The sequence below is a fragment of the Cibotium barometz genome, chromosome 53 (assembly GCF_041138505.1).
Source record: "Cibotium barometz isolate CiBa-2024 chromosome 53, ASM4113850v1, whole genome shotgun sequence".
NCBI classification, from domain to species: domain Eukaryota; kingdom Viridiplantae; phylum Streptophyta; class Polypodiopsida; order Cyatheales; family Cibotiaceae; genus Cibotium; species Cibotium barometz.
In genome coordinates this window covers 19,812,302-19,835,348 of record NC_141098.1, presented here as the reverse complement: position 1 = coordinate 19,835,348, position 23,047 = coordinate 19,812,302, and the positions used below count along the sequence as shown (strand labels likewise).

Here is a 23,047-nt window from a genome sequence, read left to right as displayed (position 1 = left end):
GTGCAAGTTTTGGCATGGCTGTACACTGATTTGAGTGAGGAAAAGGATCAATTTCAACTGCTGTACTTGCCGGTACAGATTTCGTACATCACAGGTGAGCAATTGGTACTGTTGTACAGTACTTTGGAAGGGCAACAGAGCACATTTAAGGTGCTGTCCTAAATCTGCAGCAACCAGATTTTGGTGATTTCATCACATAAAGTGGGAGAAAAGTTGCATTTGTGCTTCCGCAGTGGGAGATAAAGCTTGGGAGCACAACTGTGAGCACTTTGTGTGCTTTTGGTGCAGTGTTTGCACATTTTGCAGGGAGTCAGGCATTGACAGGTTGCATATTGCTATGGCAACCACAGGTGAGAGCTCTTCATTGCTTCACATCAAGAAGCTTGAAGGCTCGCATAATTATGATATTTGGCAAACCCAGTGCTACAATGTGTTGCTCCAGAAGCAGCAGCACAAGCCTATCAAAGAAAGGGGTGTAAAGCCCGCTTCTCTTACTGCTGAAGAGTGGGAAGATATGGATGAGCTGGCAAGATCTACTATCATGTTGTCTGTGTCAGACTCATTACTTTTCAGCATTCGTGAAGAGAAGACAGCTTGGCAGAGATTGCAGGACTTGTATGCCCAACAAAGTGCCTCAAGCAAAGTGTATTGGTTGAAAAAACTCATAGGTCTTCAGATGAAGGAAGGGGCGTCTATGACAGCCCATCTAAATGAGTTTAATGGTATTGTCAGCCAGGTCATTAATCAAAAGTTGGCAATGGACGATGAGTTCAAAGCCACTTTTCTGTTATGCACTTTGCCAGAGAGTTGGGACACATTCAGGACAGCCACTAGCAATTCGCATGCTATGCTGTCATATGCAGATGTTGAGGGTGCTCTTCTTCAAGAAGAGATGAACAGGAAAAACAACTCTGTTGGAAAGTCCAATGCAATGAATGCACGTGGGAGATCCCAACAAAGGGGAAAAAGCCAAGAACGGGGAAGGAGCAAGTCTCGCTCCAAAAAGGATTTGGAATGCCATTATTGTGGCAAGAAGGGACACATTAAAAAGCAATGCTACAAATAGAAAAATGATCAAAAGGAAAAGGGAAAAGGCAAAGACAAAGAGAAAGATGAAGCCAAAGATGTAAAGCCAAAGGGCAAAAGTGGAGTCAAGATTGAAGAAATCAATGTGTCACATGCAGGTGACAGTGAGGATGAGGTCCTATTTACGTCTTCACTTGATGCCCATTCACTTCTTACAGGTGGTCATGGTATGCACTCATGGATCATTGATTCAGGTGCCTCCTTTCATGTCACAGGTTGCAGAGACTTGTTTGTCAGGTATACTGCTGGCAATGAAGGAGTGGTTTATTTGGGTGATAACCATGCATGCAAGATTCTTGGCAGAGGTGATGTGAGGCTTGTGTTTTCAGATGGCTCACAGCTTATGCTCCATGATGTTAGGCATGTGCCTGAGATCAAGAAGAACCTGCTTTCTACTGGACAGCTTGATGATGCTGATTATGTTACCACATTTGGTCGTGGAAAGTGGAAAATTAGTAAGGGCTCACTGGTTGTTGCCAGAGGCTCTAAGGTGGACACTCTTTATTTCATGCATGCAGGTGTTTGTCACCATGCTAATGTAAATGCAACCGAGCTGCCGGAAATCTCTATGTGGCATAGCCGGTTGGGACACATGAGTCTCAAAGGAATGGAGCAATTGTCTCGTTTGGGTTACTTGCCTTCTCTAAAGTTTTCAAGTTTTCAGTTTTGTGAGCATTGTATATATGGCAGGCAACTGCAGTGCCCCCACAAGAAAGCTCTTGGACAGAAAGATGCTCAGTTAGAGCTTGTGCATACAGATGTATGTGAGATGCCTCAGCTTTCTTTGGGAGGGGCAAAATACTTTGTGTCTTTTATAGATGATGCCACACGCAAGGTGTGGGTTTATCCTCTTCGTTTGAAGAGTGATACATTCTCAGTGTTTCAGAAGTTTGTTGCTCATGTTGAGAATCAAACTGGCAAAACACTAAAGGCTTTGCGTTCCGACAATGGTGGAGAGTATATGTCCAAACAGTTTCAGGACTTTTGTGATGCTAAAGGCATCAAGAGGGAGCTCTCTACTCCTTATGATCCTCCACAAAACGGGACAGCAGAGAGGATGAACAGGACCATTCAGGAGAAGGTCCGTTCTATGTTGTCACATGCTGCATTACCTCATGGTTTTTGGGCTGAAGCTGTTATGACAGCCGTTCACCTTATAAACAGGTCACCTAACACGAGGCTTGGTGGGAAAGTGCCAGAAGAAGTATGGACAGGGAAGCCTCCGTCATACAAGCACTTGAGAGTGTTTGGTTGCGTTGCGTACGTGCACATACGCAGGGAAATGCGCACCAAACTTGATCCTAACTCTCACAAATGCATATTCCTAGGATATGGTGACAGAGGTGAAATGGGGTATAGACTTTGGGATCCCGTGAATAGAAAGATTATACGCAGCAATGATGTCATTTTTGATGAAACATGCATGTATAAGGAGCCTGCAAGGCAACAGGAGCCTGGCAGAGTCATCTTTGATGATGATGGACATCATGGACAACAACCAAGGGCTGTAAATCAGCCATTACAGCAGGAAAACCAGCCCTTAAATGGTGCTGAAAATGGTCCAAATGGACAGCCAGACATGGCAGAAGATATCCCTATGGATATACCACAGTTAGAGGAAATACCGGGCATGATTTTTCAGCCTTATGGCATGGAACAGGAGCCACCAATGGGTGATATGCAGGCTGGACAGCAACCTGCAAATGATGGTCATTGGGTACGGAGGTCCACTAGACCCTCCAGAGCCCCTGACAGGTTTGTTCCAGGGGTTGACTACTTGATGCTCACTGACTGTGGGGAGCCCTCATGTTATAAGGAGGCTTTACAGAGGGCAGACAAGGCTCTTTGGGAGCGTGCCATGAAGTCAGAGATGGATTCTCTACACAAAAATGGAACATGGAAGTTGGTGCATTTACCTGCAGGCAAGAAGGTTTTGCCATGCAAGTGGGTTTACAGGCTCAAAGTTGCACCAGATGCAAAGCCAAGATACAAAGCCAGGTTAGTGGCTAAGGGCTTCAAGCAGGAATATGGTGTGGACTTTGATGAGATCTTCTCTCCAATGGTCAAAATGACCACACTTAGAGCTGTGTTAGCTTTGGTTGCGCATGATGATCTGGACTTGATTCAGATGGATGTGAAGACTGCTTTTCTTCACGGTGATCTCCATGAGGAGATATATATGCAGCAGCCAGAGGGTTATGCAGTGAGTGGAAAGGAGAAGCTTGTATGCAAGCTGAAAAAGAGTCTTTATGGGCTCAAACAGGCACCAAGAGAATGGTATCATAAATTTGATACATTCATGAAATCCCAGAAATTCAGGAGAAGTGACATAGATCACTGCTTGTACACCAAGAAAGCTTTGGATGGCAGTCTATTGATCCTCATCTTGTATGTTGATGATATGTTGATTGCCGGGAAATCTCGTAAGGAGATGGATACCTTGAAGCAGAGGCTGCATCAAACCTTTGATATGAAGGATTTGGGTGATGCAAATCACATTTTGGGTATGCGGATACTTCGGGACAGAAATCAGCATGTGTTGTATTTGTCTCAGAAGGAATACATTGGCAAAGTCTTGCAGAGGTTCAATATGGACGGGGGGAAGAAGACTAGTACTCCTTTGCCTCCATATGTGAAACTCAGTGCTATGGACAGCCCACAGTCGGATAGTGACAGGGCTGATATGGCCAAGATTCCGTATGCTTCAGCTTGTGGCAGTCTCATGTATGCCATGGTTGCTACTAGGCCGGACATTGCATTTGCAGTGGGAGTGGTTTCTAGATACATGGCCAACCCTGGCAAGAAGCATTGGGAAGCAGTGAAAGGTGTCATGAGATACCTGAAGGGCACACAGGATATGTGTATATGTTTTGGCAAACAGGATGCATTAGTGCATGGTTACACGGATTCGGATTATGCCGGTCATCCAGATAGCCGGAAGTCTACTACCGGTTATGTATTTACATTCACAGGAGGTGCTGTGTCATGGATATCCAGGATGCAGAAGTGCACTGCCTTATCTACTACAGAGGCCGAGTATATTGCAGCCACAGAGGCTTGCAAGGAGGCATTATGGCTATCTCGGTTAGTGGTTGATTTGGGTTATACAGGGGATATTCCATTGTTGCATTGTGACAGTCAGAGTGCCATCTAGTTGGCAAAGAACCCTGTCTTTCATGCAAAGACGAAGCATGTGGATGTGAAGTATCACTTCATCAGAGAGGTGATAGAGAACAAGCAAATTCAGCTTGTTAAGATTCATACGGATGACAACCCGGCTGATCTGTTGACAAAGAGTTTGCCTCCGGAGCGTTTTGCTCATTGCAGACACTTGATGGGCATTGGATGAGGCCAGTTTCAGCCTTGATATGGCCTTGTATATTATCATGTACATGCTGATTTTTCTTTTCCTTTACTTAAGGGCACTTTGCCTTTAAGTGGGAGGTTGTTGGGGTAAAGGCATAATGCCCACCCTTATAGTGTGTACAAGCCCATAAGTTATAGTACATAGTACACTTAGTACTTTTAATGTACTAAGTGCACTATGTGTACTAGTGCAATATACATGTGTGATAGGGGAGTCACACACTCACACTTGGTGAGTTGACTTATCCCCACAACTCTCTCTCTCTCTCTCTCTCTCTCTCTCTCTCTCTCTCTCTCTCCCTTGCTTCTCTGTGTATGTCTCCCACATGAATCTCTAACATAATTCTCTCTCCCATTCAGTACCAACAGGAGATGAAGCTCCCACTTTGACTACTGATCATGGAAGTATGTTTTAAGCACATCGAAAGCCAATTGATTGTAAATCTCGGTTTGGCCATCGGTATGGCGATGGAATGCATTGGACAATTCCAATTTGGTACCAAAGTTGTCAAATAGAGCTCGCCAAAAGTGAGACGTAAACTTTGGGTCCCGATCGGAAGTAATGGTCGGTGGCAAACCAAAAACTCGATATCAATGTCGGAGAAAAAGCGGGGCTATATCTTCTGTTGTGGCCGTCTGCTTGCATGGTATAAGCATACAAAACTTACTGAATCTGTCAACTATCGTCATACACTGAGTATTCCGAAATCCAGTAGATGGGGAAGGGGTCCAATAAAATCCATCGAAATGTCGTGAAACGGCCCGTCAAGAACGGGCAATGGCTGAAGCAACCTTGCCTGTTTGGTATAAAGAACTTTCACTTTTTGACATATGAAACACTGCGAAACATAGTTGTACACATCCCTGCGCATCTTCGGCCAATAAAACGATCTTTCTAACTTCTCCGAGGTACTGTTGATCCCGCGATGACCACCAACAAGTGAATCATGGGCATCATGGAGGAGTGTCGGTCGTTTCTCCCTCAGAACACATAGTCGACCCTTGTAAAAAAGCCAACCATCTTGAATGGTGTAATGGCCCAGTTCTAAATAAAGGACCACACTGTAAGGAGTTCCAAATTCTAGACAATCTATATACTGTGTCTTTATACTATCTAGGTCTTTTCCTTGTATCTCCAACACAATGGACTCAAGTACTATCTGAATACTACCTTTGCGACTCAAGGCGTTTGCGATGGGGTTATTCTTACCCGGTACATACTCAATCATTCCTCCAAATTGTTGGAACAATTGACTCCACCGGTGTTGTCTATCATTCCACTGGGCACTTGGCATAGTTTGTAACCACTTCAAGGCCTGGTGGTCTGTCTTCACAATAAATTCCCTTTCATAAAGAAAAGGTTTCCACTGCTTCAAGGCTGTGATAACCCCTAGCAACTCTTTGTCATATGCAATAATTTTTTTGCATCATTCAACTTTCTGTCGTAATACGCTACTGGTATGCCTTCTTGTTGCAAGGTTGCTCCTATGGCGAGATTACTGGCATCGGTGATTACCTCAAAAGGGTCATCCCATGATGCGAGTTTAAGAACTAGTGCTTCGGAAGCTGCCTTTCGCAAAGCAAAGAAAACCTCTAAAGCCTTACCTATAGACTGAAATTTTCTATCTTCTGCTCTTCACTCCCTTGAGCAAATATGTTCAATGGTGCTACAAGGTTAGAAAACCGATCCATATGCGAGCTATATGCTTGGCACAAGCCCACAAAGGAATGTATCTCTTGGGTTGTCTTTGGAACGTCTCAATTGAGGATTGCCTTTTATCTTTTCAAGATCAATGCGAATGCCATTGGAACCGATCACATAGCCCAGGTACTGGACTTCTTGAACTCCAAATATGCTCTTCTTAGCATTAATGTAGAGTTCATTGTCTCACAAAAGCTACAAGACCTTTTGCACATCTTTCACGTGCTGCTCTACAGTGGAAGAAAAAACAAGAATGTCATACAAAAAAATGAAAAGACATATACTGATGAGTACGGTGAAGACTCGTGGCATCATCTTGTTGAATGTCGCCGGTGCATTGGTCAAACCAAAAGGCATGACCACAAACTCATAATGCCCTCATTCTGGTTCGAAAGGCAATCTTTGGGATACCGGCCTCGAAAATCCTGACTTGATGATAGCCACTTTTGAGGTCGATCTTCGTGAAGTACTGAGCACCTGTGCCTTTCAAGGATGTACTCTATCCTTCGCATAGGGAACTTATTCTTGATTGTCAGCTTGTTCAAGGCTCTGTAATCCACACAGAGACGTGCTTTCTTCTCCACAAACAGAATCGATGCAGCAAATGGAGAGGATGAAGACCTGATGAAACCAAACCTCAGCCACTGTGCTGGTTGCGTCTCCAACTCAACTTCCAATGCCTTGGAAAGATGATACGGAAACCTATTGGGTGGCTCAGCTCCAGGCACCAATTCGATACGATGGTCTTCAGGACGAGAGGGTTGGGGTCTTGGTGGAAGATCATCCCTCACATTATGTCCTGAAACTGTTAGTGGAGGCCGGTCATCTAGGGTTCTAATGGAGTTGCAGTGGATGTCATTATATGCCGTGGCGGACATAGATCATCGCACACTCAGCTCCCTTTCTTATAGCTCGACTGGCTTGAAGGTGGGAAATAAGTGGAATACCTTGAATGCTTTGATCCTCACGAATGATAGTAGACTTAGGTAAACCTTCGACAATTGTGAAGGTGTCCTGTCTCCAATCAAGAATGGGTGCATATTGGCAGAACCACTGAATTCCAACGATCATGTCGCACCCGAGAAGGGGCGAGACAATGAAATCCCTTTGGGCCTTCTAGATTGTGAAGGCAAACTGTTGAGCTTTCTGGGAAATATGAGTACGTAGGCCGGGAGTAAACCCGTCCACGTCCAAATGACACGCACGAGGGTACATTTCATCTTCGTCACCAACTGCGGCAAGATGGTATCTTCTAAACTACCCATGTCAACGAGGACAACAAACTATTACCCCTTCGCTGTGCCATAAGCTCTGATAAGAACTTTTTCACAGCCCTCCTGCTTATCATCAATACCACTGCGGGTACCGCATTCAAAGCGGGCTAAAGTTGAACAGCATTGGTGGTTGAGGGCAGGGGTGGATGGGGTGGTACAGTTGTGGCACTAGCCACTGTAGAGGCTGGTTGCTTGCTCTGTTCCGCTTGCCATTTGGTACAATCCTTCTTAGCATGTCCCGTGTGGTGGCAGAAAAAACAACGGTTCTCTTTGAAGTAACATTCCTTCTCATCTGACTGTAGGAATCCTCCAGTAAGGCCCTCCTTGATCTTTCCTTCACGGATCTTCTTAGGTCCATCTTGTCACTCCTTCCCAGAGCTATTTTGGCCCTTCTTCTTTTGATCCTTGTTGTTGGGAGTCCCCTTACCTGCTTGCTGGTTAGACGCCTGGTTCTGCTGGTTGGTCTATGTCTGCTGTTGTTGAGGTTAGGGGGTGACTGGAGCGGTCTAGGGTTTGCCTCCATTGAGCATCATCTCATGATTCTGTGCAAGAGTCAAAGCCTTGTAATATGTCTGAGGCTCAAAATTTCAAACGGGAAACCGCATGTTTGGATCCAATCCTCGAATGAACTGCTTGAGCTTCTCCTCCTCGGACTTCCCCAACTATTGAGTTGATGTGATCACCTTGTTGGAGTAAGTGAGCACAAGGACCGTTCTGGGTGAGTTTGTAGAACTCATCTTCTAGATTCATCATGTACTACAGAGGTAGAAACCTGGTCTTCAAATCCAACACAGAGGTGTCCCAATCATAGTCCGGTAAGCCAGTGTAAGGATCTATGTGCAAAAGGGACCAATGTTGCCACCAAGAAACTGCATCACCTGTGAGGTGTGGAGCCGCCAGATGGACTTTGTCTTGGGTTTCTGTGATTTTGAAAGAGGAAAGTGGGCAACAAACTGGTGAATAAACTGAATCACGACCGAATGGTCGCACTTGCCATCGTACTTAGTGAAGTTCGGTGAGGCACGGATAACTGTTGTTGAGGCTGTGGAGGATTGAGAAGGGTGGAAAGAAGTTACCAGAGTCTAGAGTGTCTGTTGGAACTGGTCCCTCAAGTCTTATCGGGTCTGTCGCTTGTGGTTCGCCTTCGCTTCGAGCTCTGCCTGCAATCGCTCTTCTTTGGCCTTGCGTTTGTCTTTCTCTGCCAGTTGTTCAGCCAGTCTTGCTTCACGGTCTCGCTCTTCCTTTTCAGTCATCCATCGACACCATTGTTCCATTGAGGAACTTTGTTCTTTAGGTGTCTCCTACTGGGCCAAGGTTGCCTGTAATTCTGCTAGTTTTTTTTTGCATCTGCACTCTTTTAAGTTGCATCTGGAGTTGCCTTATCTACTCCTTTAGCTTTTGGTTGTCTTCGTCTTCTTTTTTTTTTCATCTGCACTCTTTCGAGTTGAATCTGGAGTTGCCTTATCTGCTCCTTTAGCTTTTGGTTGTCTTCGTCTTCTTTTTGCGGAAGCATTTCTTCAAATGGTTCGTCTTCTTTAGTGATGTCTTCGGAGCCTGATGCCATTGTGGATGGGCGACTGGTTTTTCCTGATCTCAGCTTTACCATCCACAGGATGCCCTCACCCTAGGTTGCCTGGTTGAATCACGTCCCAAGCTTTGATACCAATGTAGCATGCACCGAGCTATGACTATGTGAAACAACGAAGCCTTTCTTTACACCTGAGTTTAGTGAGTCTTTAGCAATCCTTTAAAACAGCATACATGAATCTGAAATAAATGTAGTAGAGACGACACCAGATGGGGTCCCAAATTACCCACTTAAGGGCCCCCCCTACAAGCAAGAGTATTTGCTTTATTTCTTCTTCTCGAGAACTGTATACAAGCTAATCTGTGTCCACAAGACAAAGCAGACAAACTGACTGACTCACCGCCAAACGCAAGGACAAAGCAACCAAACGTTGGGCAGACCTGTGCATAAACTTTACACGACTTTGAAGCTATCTTCGAGTGAAATACACCAGCTCGAGACTGAGGGTAGGTGTGCTGAATACTCCTGAAGAGACTAAGCTTCTTTGCCTTGGGCTGAGAGCACAAGTATGGCTGTAAGTATGCACAGGCAAGAGCCTAAAGCATACATGCTTGTTATCTGTTGATAATCTCTGATCTGTACCTGCATATTTTGGGACTGAACAGGCTGTGCCTTTTTATATGTCCACATGCTGCAAGTCGGATGCCTCTTTTGCCTGCCGGCCAGCATATAATGCTACGACTGACATAAAATGTCTAGTCTATTGTAGGAAATGTTCACGACTAGCATAAAATGCTAATCAGCTGTGCCTATAGGCTGGTCGGGTGGTTGCCAAACCTGGCCGATTAAGCCCAAGTCCAAAAGGGCCTTGGCCGACTGCTCAATAGCCTCCAAAAAGGCTTGTCGGCTGAGCTTTAAGTGTGGCTAGGGGGTTGGCTACCCCCTTGCAAGGCTAGCCCACCTTGGGGGATGCCTTGGGACTGGCTTAGGGCTGGCCCCCTCTACATGCAGGGCATCTACATGCTTCTAATGCATCTACTTCTATGGCTGACATCTACATGCTCCTGAATGATGAACAGTGCTAAAATTCACTTCTTGTTGTTGCTAGAGGACGGATAACTTGAGCACTAAGATCATTAGAAACCAAGTTGTGGAGGTTGTCCTTGGGGAGGAAATGTACTCTAGTAATGGTGCTGCATCCTCCTTGACCAAGTGATGGAGAGTGTATTTGGGGAGGCAATGTGCTCTAGCAATGTACTTTAATAATGGGTGATGCATTATTCTCCACCACGTGAATGGTTGTGTGTCTAAGCTCCCTTCGTACTTGTAACTCGAGGTTAACATGGACCATTGACATGCATCAATAATGCAGATAGCTTTATTTGCAATAAACTTAATGGAACACCATCAATCCTTCAGTGAACTCTCTGGGTGAACGATGTCTATTAGAATAAAACCTGTCTCGGTCTTGAGCACTTCTAATAGATTCCTTCGCAACTTGTAACATTTCTTGCATATCTTGCAAAAAATTACGTGCTGCATCATGCTGAAGTCCTGAGAATCCTACTGTAACAGGTGATCTAGGTTGAAAACCATACATAAGCATGAAAGGACTAAACCCTGTACTCGTATGCTTACTACTGTTATATGCAAATTCTAACATAGGTAGATAATCCTCCCATGAACTCTGTCTTTTGGATACATATGCTCGAAGCATATTCTCCAAAATCTGATTCACTCTTTCAGTCTGGCCATCAGATTGAGGATGATCAGAGGAACTCAAATTCAAAGTTGTTTCCAACTTCTCAAAAACAAGTTTCTAAAAATCACTCGTAAACTTAGAGTCCCTATCACTGACTATGTCCTGCGGTAACCCGTACAGTCTAAACAATTGCTCGATAAACTGCCGTGCTAATTGCGTGGCCGTAATAGTCTTCCGGGTTGGTAAAAATCTAGCCATTTTTGTCAAGCGATCTACCACAACCCAAATAGAATCGTGGCCTTGATATGTTCTTGGCAATCCGGTAATAAAATCCATGGAAATACTTTCCCATTTATTACCTGGGATTTGCAAAGGATGCAACAACCCAGCCTGTCTAAAGCGTTCAGCTTTATTTGCCTAACAAATTTGACACTTGAGAACATAATCTTCTACATACCCTTTCATCTTTGGCCAATAAAAAGTGTTTCACTAACGATAGTGTCTTGTGTACCCCAGGGTGTCCAGCAGAAGGGACGTCGTGAAACTCCTTAAGAATCTTGGACTTAATGTCCGAGATCTATGGTACACAAATTTTATCATTACGGAACAGTAAACCATTCCGAATCATCCACTGGCCTCCTGCAGCCTGAATGGTAGACTGCTCAGTCATTGAGTCTTGGTCAATCAATGAGCTCCCGTCCTGGATCTTCTGCCAAAATGGACCAAAATAACTATCAGTCCTACAAAGCCCTCTCAATGACTGAAATAAGTCAGTACAAATCTCGGTGAACGACAAAGAATTCACCTCTCTAATTCGACTAAGCGCATCTGCAACACTATTCATGGACCCTTTCCGATAACGGATCTCAAAATCAAAATCTTGCATTAACTCAGCCCAACGAGCTTTCCTTCCTCTCAAATCATCCGCATCACACACATACTTGATTGACTGATGTGATCAGTCAATACCACAAACTTGGAGCCATATAAATAATGTCTCCAAACCTTGAGTAGCCCCGATAGCATAGTCACTGGCATCAGTTTCAAGAACATAAGGCCGACTAGGATCGAGTAATGCTAAGATAGGTGCTTCCTTGACTTTATCTTTCAAAAGTCTGAAGGCCATATCCAAATCGTTATTCCAAGTGATAGGCTGATTTGACTTACGTCCACGACCTTTCAATAAGTCGGTCATCGGTCGTGTGAGCTAAGAGTACTCCCGTACAGATTTCTGAAGAAAAACAACAAAACTGAGAAAAGAACGAAGTTGTTTCACTGTTCGCGGTATAGGCTAGTCCAGAACCTTCTGAACTCGGTCATAGTCAATGCTCAATCCATCTCTAGTGATCTTGTGTCCCAAGTAAATGATTTCGGTCATAAAGAACTCACATTTACTTCTTAAAATAGATAAGACAATCGTGAGGTGTCTCACATGATCCTCAAGAGTACGGCTATATATCAAAATATCATCCAAGAACACCACCACAAATTTTTCCAAATGTTCACGAAAAAGATCGTTCATCATTTGCTGGAAAGTGGCTAGAGCATTGGTTGACCCAAAAGGTAATACGAGAAACTCGTAATGGCCATACCTAGTCCGAAAGGCGGTTCTTTCGACATGCCTTTCATGAATACGTATCTGGTGATAGCCAGATACGTAAATCTATCTTCGTGAAATATTTCACTCCTGCTAACCGGTCGATCAGGTCATCTGATCTAGGGAGAGGATAACGGTTCTTAATGGTCAGCTTGTTCAATCTCTTGTAATCTATGCACATTCTCCAGGTACTGTCCTTCTTTCTCCTAAGCAACACAGGTGCACCCCAAGGTGATTTACTTGGACGGATCTGGCCCATCCTTAAATAATCTTCGAGTTGTTTAGTCAACTCATCTTCCTCAGCTTGGCTCATCCTGTAAGGTGGAATACTGACAGGATGAGCACCGGGAATCAAGTCAATACGATGATCTACTGCCCGTTCAGGTGGTAAACCCGATGGCAGTTCCTTAGGAAATACATCTTGAAACGAATCAAGTATCTTCTGTAATTCTTTGCTTTCAAACACACTTAATTCATTGACATCCATGGAAGGGATGAGAAAGGAAGAAAGTGCAATCAATACACAATGGAAAGCGGTATACAAAGAAGAATCCATTATATTTCCAAAATCAATTGTATTTACAAGAGGTCCCTCAGAGGGATGAATACAATCACCTAAAATACTATACTTGGTGTCCCTATGCTGAAAAGAAAAAATATGACTAGACCAATCTATCTGGACTTCAAGAGTCTTAAACCACTCAATCCCTAATAACAAGTCTACGTCAACCTAGTTAGCTCAGCTCGTGGCTCGGTGGGGACAGCCAAGACTGTGGGCTTGCCCACGGCTGTCATGGTTGGGAGGTGAGTCAGGCCTGCACCCCCTTGTTTGTTTGTTCGTTTGTTTGCAGGTTTCGAGTCTCGTACCAAGATCGATCACGAGGAGATCCGTGGGGATTTGACAGTGGTATCAGAGCATACCTTGTAAACGAGCAAGTCGGTAGGTAGAGAAGATGAGGTCGAAGAAGAGTATGTGTTAAAAAGCTTGCTGTTTTTTTTGTGCATACTGTTGTTTTCAGAAATAGTATGTGTTTTTCTTCATCAAAGAAACCCATGTTGATGGGGATGGTAGATTGTAGGGTCGTTTGCTTTGCAAAGAAGAGGAGAGATTTGTTTGTGCAGTCGCATGAACTGCAGAGAGAGAAAATAGGAAAAAAGAAGGTTTGCTTTTCGCGAATGAGAGAGAGAGCACGTGTGAGAAGGTGGATGCGCTGGCGGGTTTGTGCGCTGGCGGGTGCTGACGGTTGGCTATCGGAGGCTGGCAGCCGGCCAGGTCTCTGTAGGCGACCCTGCAGGCGGGCGCATGGGCCTGCGTAGCCAGGCGGCCAGGCCTGCGTAGCCAGTCCAGGCAGTGCCCAGGCCAGGCCAGGCGGGTGCCCAGGCCCACGTGGACTTGTGGCCACGCCTACACGGGCTGGCGCGAAGGTACCGGCATTACACAGCTGACGACAGCAGCCGACGGCAGGCACTCGGGCGCCGGCCGGAAACCATGCACCGGCAATAGTCGAATCGTGAAAACTTGGCTACATAAGTGGCAAGTTCACTTTCAGTTCCATCCACATGATGATGGCAAAAAGATCAAGTTAGCAGCAGGTTTCCTCTCCGGCAAAGCTTTGCTTTGGTGAAAGGAACTCAACCCTAAGCCAACGACTTGGGCACAATTCGAAGACGTCTTCAAGAAAGAATTCCTCAAGAAAGAGGATGATTATGATGTTGTTGCCCGGTTTTCAGCTTTGACCATGACCTCGCAGCACCTCACTTATGAGGTCTACCTCCAGAAGTTTAGGGACTTGCAAAAAGCTACAAAGATGGATCTCACTACTCTTTTGGGTCGTTAACTGGTTTACCAGACTCCTACCGTTTACAGGTTAAAAATAACAAATGTAAAACATTGGACGAGGCCATTCATTCAGCTCGTATCTATGATGATACAATGGTCTCTTCCAAGTCGAAACCCATTACCGAGCAGGGGAACAAGCATAAAAGAAAGTTCTCCGCACCTATGGCTAACACGACAGAAGGAAAGTCTTCGGACCAACCTTCGAAGAATTCCAGTTCGACACCAGCGAAGAAGAAACGACTCCTTAGGGCTTTAAAGCTCAAGAAGGAAGGACGACGTTTTATCTACGAAGAAAAAGGACACATGCGTAACAAGTGCCCAAAGCAAAAGGGTACCAAGACGAACGCAGGACCCAAGCCAAAGGCAGCTAATCAATTGTCTTTGACAGGTACGTCAATTACTGTACTTTCTCGCCCTAGTACTTGTTTTGATTGTCTGTTCAATTCTAAAGTATTTGGCTTGCATGATCTTCTCCGAGTTTATGGAGAAGTGAATGGCCATAAGATTCACATTCTTTTAGACCCTGGCAGCTCACACAACTTTGTTAACTACAGACTTGTGCAGAAATTGAGTCTTGATACGACACCCAACGATCATACCTATGAGGTACGCCTACCTGCAGGAAGGCAAGTATGGGATCGAAAGGTGGAGATGCTTCCAATCCAGATTCAGGACTACAAAGACACTCTGGAATGCTATGTAATGCAGCTAGAAAATGTACCAACCAATCTTCTCCTCGCGACATCCCATACCGCCACGAAGCTGCCCTCGCGGGTCTCGAGATTGCTGCCGGCCTTGGCTGCGTAAAGCAGGTGCACGTCTGCACTAGATCCAGGCTCCAAGACCATAGAGCTCTCACAAACTCGCGAGACTCTCTATATCCCAATAACTAACCTTGGCCACCTTTTTATAGGCTCTTGGCCGGTCATCGGGCGTCCACACTTGGGCGCCCGCCCGTCCATACTTGGGTGCCCGCCCGTTAGTATATCCCTAACTCAGCTCGTCAATCAGCCTGCCTAGCTCCAAGCTTCCCCAAGCCTCGAAACTAGTCTTGCGTGCGTGTAGCACACGGTAGATACACACTGTGCACATGACAGGCGCTGTCAGCCCGGCAGGAAGGAGCACTTTCCTGATGGTGTCGACAGCAAGGGATTTATTCATGTCTAGGGAACTTGCCAGCACAGCAGGTCGGCCAGTTCACTAATCCTTTAAGGGCTTATATAAGGCAGCACTTGGCTCATAGTTATTCATCTGACATCATCCTCAATGTTGGGTCACAAAATAGCTTAGGTAAGGTAGGTTTCCACCTTTTCAAGGGCATGCCTAGGGCTGCCAAGACTTGTACCTTTTTGTACATTATGAACACAATGAAAATACAACTCTCTCTCTATCGTCTCTCCATCTCTTCTTTGCGTTTTGCATCAGGTTGTTCCTATGAAAGGTGTTTATGGCTGAAAGAAGACTCAGAGCTTCCATGCATGTGACACAAATAATACCCTACAGAAATGACTAGTAAACTTGGCATCTCGATCTGACACAATGGTCCTAGGTATGCCACCTATGGAGTACCAAAGATTGGTGTTAGGGTTTTCTTTGTATTATATGGTACAAAAAAGTTGTTGAATGTATGTACATGATTAGGCCCTTGGTCAACCCTGGAGGGGTGACCTCTGGCCCCTTACATGACTTCTACTGATGGCTAGACTTTCTATAATGATGAAACTACTAAATGACTTGAATGAACTTGTTGAAAAATGACTGAATGCTTATATATGATGCTAAGGTACAACAGAAGTGTTGTCAGCCAGGTTTGGACATGGATTGATTATTCACAATGATATGCCTTAAATGATGCGCTTTAACTGGATGCTGCCCAAACGATGCTGGCCCTCAACATAATGCCCTGGGCTGGCTGCCGACTGCTGCTGCTGCCCAAAGGCCGACTAATACCCTACAACCTCCAATGCTGTATATGATGATGGTGTTAATGCTATAGCTCATGATGATGATGATATTGCTGCTGATGACAGATGCTGATGATAGTAACGATGCTGATGATGATACTCCTACTAATGCTACTGATGATGATGCCCTAAATGCTGACTTAATCAAGGATTCCATTGTTCATGCTGAGGATTAGCCATGGCATGGGCGTGCACATGACTTCGCCTCTCTAAGATGTAATCAATCCGAGGCATAGGGAACTTGCTCTTCATCGTCAACTTGTTGAGCGCCCAATAATGTACGCAAAGCCGAGCGGATCCATCCTTCTTTTTCGCAAAGAGAATCGGGGCTGCGAATGGAAACACACTAGAGCGTATGAAACCAAATTGCAGCAGTTCATGGAGTTGACGGTCCAACTCTGTCTCCAAGGCGATATGGAAACTTACTTGGGGGTTCGGAACCCGGGAGGAGCTTAATTTTGTGGTCCTCTAGTCTAGATGAGGGAAGTTTAGAAGGTAGGTTGTCCTGAAGAAAAATATTTTGGAACCAGTCATGCAGGGCCTTGTACTTCTCTGAGGCACTCATAATTATCTCGGTGGTCTGAAAATAGATCACTGCACACTATGCACCTTTCTGAATCTCTTGTTTAGCCTGTATATGGCTAATGACCGGAAAGTTCGGTATCCCTGGTTCACACTTAAAGACCACGGGAGTCTTTGACACATTTCGGATAATTCGGAACATGTGTTGGTCCTAGTCAACGTCTCGGGTGAACTTATGAAACCACTAGATCCCTAAGATGATGTTTGCACCTACAACAAGGGCAACCAGGAAATAGCGCACAAATTATGTGCCAGTTTGGATGACTAATTTAGCATGACAAGCTTCAAACTTGATGCTCATTGTCATGCCCGTGCTAAACCCCTCCACTTTCTTATCTACCGAGGTCAACGAGAAACGAGCTAGCAGGGCGGCCTGTTCCGTGACCACATCCTCTATACTGCTGTTGTCAAACAAGACAATGACTCTCTGGCCATCTATGTAGCTAAATGTCTTGAGCGTAGTCCGATAAGCCAGTGTAAGAATCTGTGCAAACGGGACCAATGTTGCCACCAAGTGACTGCATCACCTATGAGGTGTGGAGCCACCAGATGGACTTTATCTTGGGGACATGTGATCTTGGAGAGTGGAAAGTGGGCAACAAACTGGTGGATGAATCGGGTCAAAACCAAATGGTTGCACTTGCCGTTGTACTTGGTGAAGTTTGGTGAGGCACGGATGACAGTTGTCAAGGCTATGGCTAGGGTTGTGGAGGATTGAGAAGGTGTGAAAGAAGTTACCAAAGTTCGCAGTGTTTGTTGGAACTGGTCCCTCAAGCCTTCTCAGGCCTGTTTCTCGTGGTTCGCCTTTTTTTCGAGCTCTGCCCACAGTCGCTCCTACTTGGCCTTGCCTTTGGCTTTCTCTGCCAACTGTTTAGTCCGTCTTGCTTCACAATCACGCTCTTCTTTTTCAGTCATCCATTGACACCACCGCTCTATTGAGGAACTTTGTTCTTTGGGTGTCTCTTGCAGACTCAAGGTTGCCTGTAATTCTGCCAAGTTTTTTTTCATTTGGACTCTTTCAAGTTGAATCCCTTATCTGCTCCTTTAACTTCTGGCTGTCTTCTTCTTCTTTTTGCGAAAGCATTTCTTCAAATGGTTCTTCTTCTTTTGGAATGTCTTCGGAGCTTGATGCCATGATAGATGGGTGAGTGGTTTTTCCCGATCCCAGCTTTACCATCCACAGGATGCTCTCACCCTACGTTGCTGGGTTGAATCACATCCCAAGCTTTGATACCAATGTAACATACACCAAGCTAGGACCGTGTGAAACAACGAGACCTTCTTTAAACTTGAGTTTAGTGAGTCTTTAGCAATCCTTTAAACAACATACATGAACTGAAAGATTTAGTCGAGACAACACCAGACGAGATCCCAGATTACCCACTAAACCCCCCCCTCCTCTGCAAGCAGGAGTATTTGCTTTATTTCTTCTAGAGAACTGAATACAAGCTGAACTGTGTTCACAAGATTGAGCGGACAAACTGACTTACTGACCGCCACCAAACGCAAGGACAAGGTGACCAAACGCTAGGCAAAAGTGTGCACAGGTGCACATGCCATGTGGACATACAAGAGGAATATGTGGATGATGAAGGTGCTACCCGCATGATAGAAAATTTACCGCAAGGGTCACATGAAGATTTCCCTCACTTTACTTGCAAAATGCTCTCCTCTACTACAAAGACAAGGTGTATCAAGTGCCAAATTCATCCTACAAGATGAAGATGCTTGAGGAGATGCATTCTCCCCAATGTTGGGGTGTTTGGGGTTTTGAAGACTTATAATAGAGTGAGTTTACATTGGAATGGCATATGGAGGGATGTACATACTTTTGTTCCCAAATGTATGCCTTGTCAACTCAATAAGAATCCCACTCATAAGCCCAGAGATTTGCTTCATCCATTGCCCATTCCCGAAGGGAAATGGACACACATAGCAATGGATTTCATTATGGACCTCCCTCGCACAAAGAAGGCATGGGACAGCATTTATGTGGTTGTGGATCGGTTGACAAAGGCAGCCCATTTCATTCCCACAAAGCTCACATATACAGGATCTATGGTTGCCAAGCAATTCATGAAACATGTATTCAAGTTGCATGGATTGCCTCAACAAATTGTGAGTGATCGGGAAAATTTTGGAGAACTCTATTTGAGAGTTATGGGCACCAAGTTAACTCCAAGTACAGCCTATCACCCCGAAAAGGAGCGGGTTAACTGGCATGTGCAAGACATGCACTGGCTAATCCTGAAGAGGCAACAAGATAAAGAACATTGGTTCGTGTTTTGGCAGGAGAAGGACTGATGGAGGATCCATCAATAATTCCCAAGGCCTATAAAAGGCAATGATGTTCATCATTTTGAGGCATTCAGTCTAGCCTTGGACTGGGTCCTAGATTTACGGATAGATTAGGTTTTATACCTTTTCATGAAGGCAACCAAGGGCTGTACGATTTGTACTACCTTTTTATACACTATGAATATACTGAAACTCAGCTCTCTCTCTCTCTCTCTTTTGTATGCGTCTTTCATGAGCATGTTCCAAGATGGTGTTTAGGGCTGAAAGAACACTCACAAAGCTTCCGCATGTGACATTGGTATCAGAGCTTCAGACTGCTTCTAAGATATTGTTGCTAGCCATGTCCCACCTACCCTTATTGCATCGCGCATGGATGAAACCATCGCCCATGTCTTGAACTTGTGGTGGTATGGGGACCAGGCAACATCATCAAGGTACAGGAAAGTGCACAGGTCCAAGGACCAAGGAAAGAAACACAAGACATGGAAGAAGTTCCCGGGAGGTTAGTTGGTGGTGTTCCACAAGACCCAAGGGAATAGCAGTCCTGTGAGTCGGATGCCACTTGGGGCACACCATGAAAGGCTCTCAAGCAACGGTTCCAGTGGAGGATGATCCTCCAAGGGGTGGAGTGAGAGTGCTAGATTCAATACTCAGGAAAGAAAACCAAAGAAAGTGTTCAGGAACAAGGCATGAATGGAAAGGGCACAAGATGCAACAGATGCACGGATCTTTATCAGAGGTCGAGTGGATTTAGACTGGGCCGGGTTTTCAATGAAAAGGTTGCCAAGAAGGAAAGGATGATAGGTTGGGACTCCGTGGATAGACAATGGGATGATGTCAATCATCCAAGAACAGAGATTGGAATCCCATCATCAAGTTTAGCAGAGGGGGATGTCATGTGCAAGACATGCACTGGCTAATCCTGAAGAGGCAACAAGATAAAGACAAATTAGAACCTGAATTTGGAGCATTGGTTGCTGTTTTGGCAGGGGAAGGACTAATGGAGGACATGGAAGGGCTGTCGGCCAGCATAGACCAGAATTATGACCAGTCGGCTGCAGGATTTCTCAGAGTTTTGTCTAGGACCTGGGCAGACCAGCAATCAGCCAGTCCATCAATATAATTCCCAAGGCCTATAAAAGGCAATGATGTTCGTCATTTTGAGGCGTTCATTCCAACCTTGGATTGGGTAGATTAGGTTTTATACCTTTTCATGAAGGCAGCCAAGGGCTGTATGATTTGTACTACCTTTTTGTACACTATGAATATACTGAAGCTATCTCTCTCTCTCTCTTCTATGTGCGTTTTGCATCAGCATGTTCCAAGATGTTGTTTAGGGCTGAACGAAGATTCCCAGAGCTTCCGCATGTCACATTAACAAATGGTTAGAAACCTGCTTGAGGCACTATTATCATGAAATGCAACATGCATGGGATGAGTGGTTGCACATGGCTGAGTTTGCATACAATAGTACTCACCATTCAAGTTTTGGGATATCACCATTTGAAGCAATGTATGGTTATAAGGTGAATGTCACATGCACGCCTGTGCCATGGCTTAATCCTCAGCATGAACACCATAATCCTTGATTAGGACAGCATTTAGAGCATCATCAGCAGTAGCATCATCACCATCAGCAGTAGAATCATCATCATCATCAGTATCATCCTTAGCATCATTATCATTATCATCAGCATCACCATCAGCATACGCATCATGGGAGGCCATGGGAGCCCTGTCCGCAGCTAGCAGATACCAATCGGCAGCCAGGAGTCGTCCTGGGCAACAGGCGGCCAGCGCCTAAGTGAATGGCCAGCACCTGCGAGAGCAATTGCTTGTTCTCCTATATGAATTTCGCATGTTTGTGGGATATGTGGATTTTTTAAAATACTCACTTTTGGAGATGCAAGTGCCCAAGGACTAGACTACAAGGAGGTGGTTAATGTAATTAAAGCCAATATTGTGAATTTTGTACACGTGCGTGATCAGAAATCTGAGACTATCTATCCTTGGTAAAAAGAATTCTTCAATAAGATCCATGCTTGGAAGCAATGCATGTCCAAGAAAAGACGTGATGGCACTTATAGGAAACCAAGATGACACGCAATTCTGCTCACAAATGGACCCAAGGGCTGTTCCCTCTTTTTTTTTTTGCAAATTGAAGTTTTGTGCCCTGCCACATTACGGACATGCCAATTCTGAGCATGTACCGATTGCCAGTGGTATGTATTCCAAATTGGTACGCGCCAAGGATCGGTACGCTATCAACAATCGGTATGTATTCCAAATTGATACGTGCCATGAATTGGTACACCCCCAAAAGTTGGAAGGCTGCTAACACTTTGGGCGAAAATTCACCCATCATCATGTCAAAATAAATCAATCAACCTAAACTTATGATCTTTCCTAAGTGAAAATTCCTTCTTCTTCTGTTTTGAGGAAAGCTGGAAAATATCTTTAAAAAAGGATGGACATCAGTTTAAAAAAGCCTTTTGGTCTAAGTGAAAATCCTAAAGCAACCCTGTTAAGAGGAAAGAAACGGGAGAGGTATACCAGATCCCAAGCAGAAAGCGAGGAGGAGACGACCCGTAGAAACCACAACGACCCGCAGATCTGCGGAGAAGAGAAGCAACGGCACCGAGAGTGGAAGCAAATACTGGTTGACTATGGCGTAGGCTGGTGCTTCCGACGCTATCACGCCAGCGTTGCTAGCCACAAGTCCGACGAGGGTACTCACCAGCGCCCCACTCAACATACTCCCCCAATCCGTCGTCTTCTCGGACCTGCAACACACACACACACACACACACACACACAAAGAGAGGAGAAAGATCAAACAAGAGAAACGGGGGGGAGAGAGAGCACGCCAATAAAAAAACACACACAGTAAGAATCACCATATTCCAAACGCGGCAATACAAAGCAAGACGCTCCACATGCCCCAGTGGCTAGATGGAGAAACCAGGGGTAGGGGCAAGGGCGAGGGCACGGCCACGATCCGCTGTGCCCGCACAACAACAGGACGCCGACGCTGCTGCGTGATGACGACACCCACGCCGCTAATGCGTGAAGTGGAGGTGGCCAACATCGAGTGGTGTAGTGCATCGCTGCAGCTGCTGGTGGCAACTCGGCCGTCGCTCCACCTGGTAGCTACAACGCCCCTGCGCAAAAATCTCGGCAAAGAGGGCGGTGCACAGTGGTGGCGGTAGCGAAGGTGCTCGGCATGCGGCACTGCCATATTTTTCTGTAGTAATGTAGCCATGTGCGCGCTTGCGTTTTAGAACTTCACAAGTAAGGGTTCCTAACAGTGAAATGAAAACCAAGGACAGCTTTACAAGCGTGTAAGTTGGGTGGCGATGATTTGTTCCACAAAAACTAACTGTGAGCACCAGGTAGCGTACTCGTAGGCAGTCCCAAAGCAGAGGCTAGAATAGAGGAGCTGAAAACCACTTTGATTACTCTTGATGATACTATGAAACTTGTGGAAAAGGATCAGAGATTGGTCCCGGCCAAGTTAGTGGAAAAGGGAGAGGTATTTTGAGCGGGACCACGTTAGTGGAAAAGGGAGAGGTAATGCTCTTGTATTTTGAGAATGGGGATGTGGTCAAGGAAGCTGACTTTTTAGAATGGCACAAGGTGAAAAGATCTGAGATGCTTTGCAGAGAGGTGCTGCCCCTTTATCTTGTTGTCTATAGTACTCTGGCTTGAGCTAGCCTAGTTGAATATGTGTGCATATAAAGTCTACATGCTTATTGTGAAGGTGGTTGCATTTGTTTATAAATACTTTCTGCTACTACTGGCATAGATAGGACTAATTCATGAAACCATTTCCAAAACAAAAAAAGAACATTGATAATGCACACCTTTACACTCCTTGCATGAAAACCAAACAACATGAAAAATGATCAACATACAAACTCTCATGATATACGTATTTAGATATATTTAATGTACAAAGGAACATTGAGTCAACATATAGATACGTAGCATATGTACAAAGACTGAACCAATCAAGATACACACAATAGTATCAACATAGTAGTATAGGAAGATGCATCAAAGCAAGTAAGATATCTGTAAAAACTGAACCAAGATATGCATACATAGT

General features: G+C 45.0%; 1 protein-coding gene across 1 annotated transcript in view; it reads right to left on the bottom strand.

The window, feature by feature from the left end:
• Positions 1-22,414, bottom strand: part of LOC147608375 (keratin-associated protein, putative (DUF819)) — an 85,116-nt gene extending 62,702 nt beyond the window's left edge. Inside the window, exons 1-2 of the mRNA XM_086788861.1 lie at positions 21,837-22,414; positions 21,493-21,722 (exon numbers count right to left, since the gene is read on the bottom strand). Of these exons, the coding sequence (XP_086644987.1) occupies positions 21,493-21,722; positions 21,837-22,201 (595 nt within the window). The 5' untranslated portion in view covers positions 22,202-22,414. The remainder of the gene's footprint in view (positions 1-21,492; positions 21,723-21,836) is intronic.
• Positions 22,415-23,047: the final 633 nt, after the last annotated feature.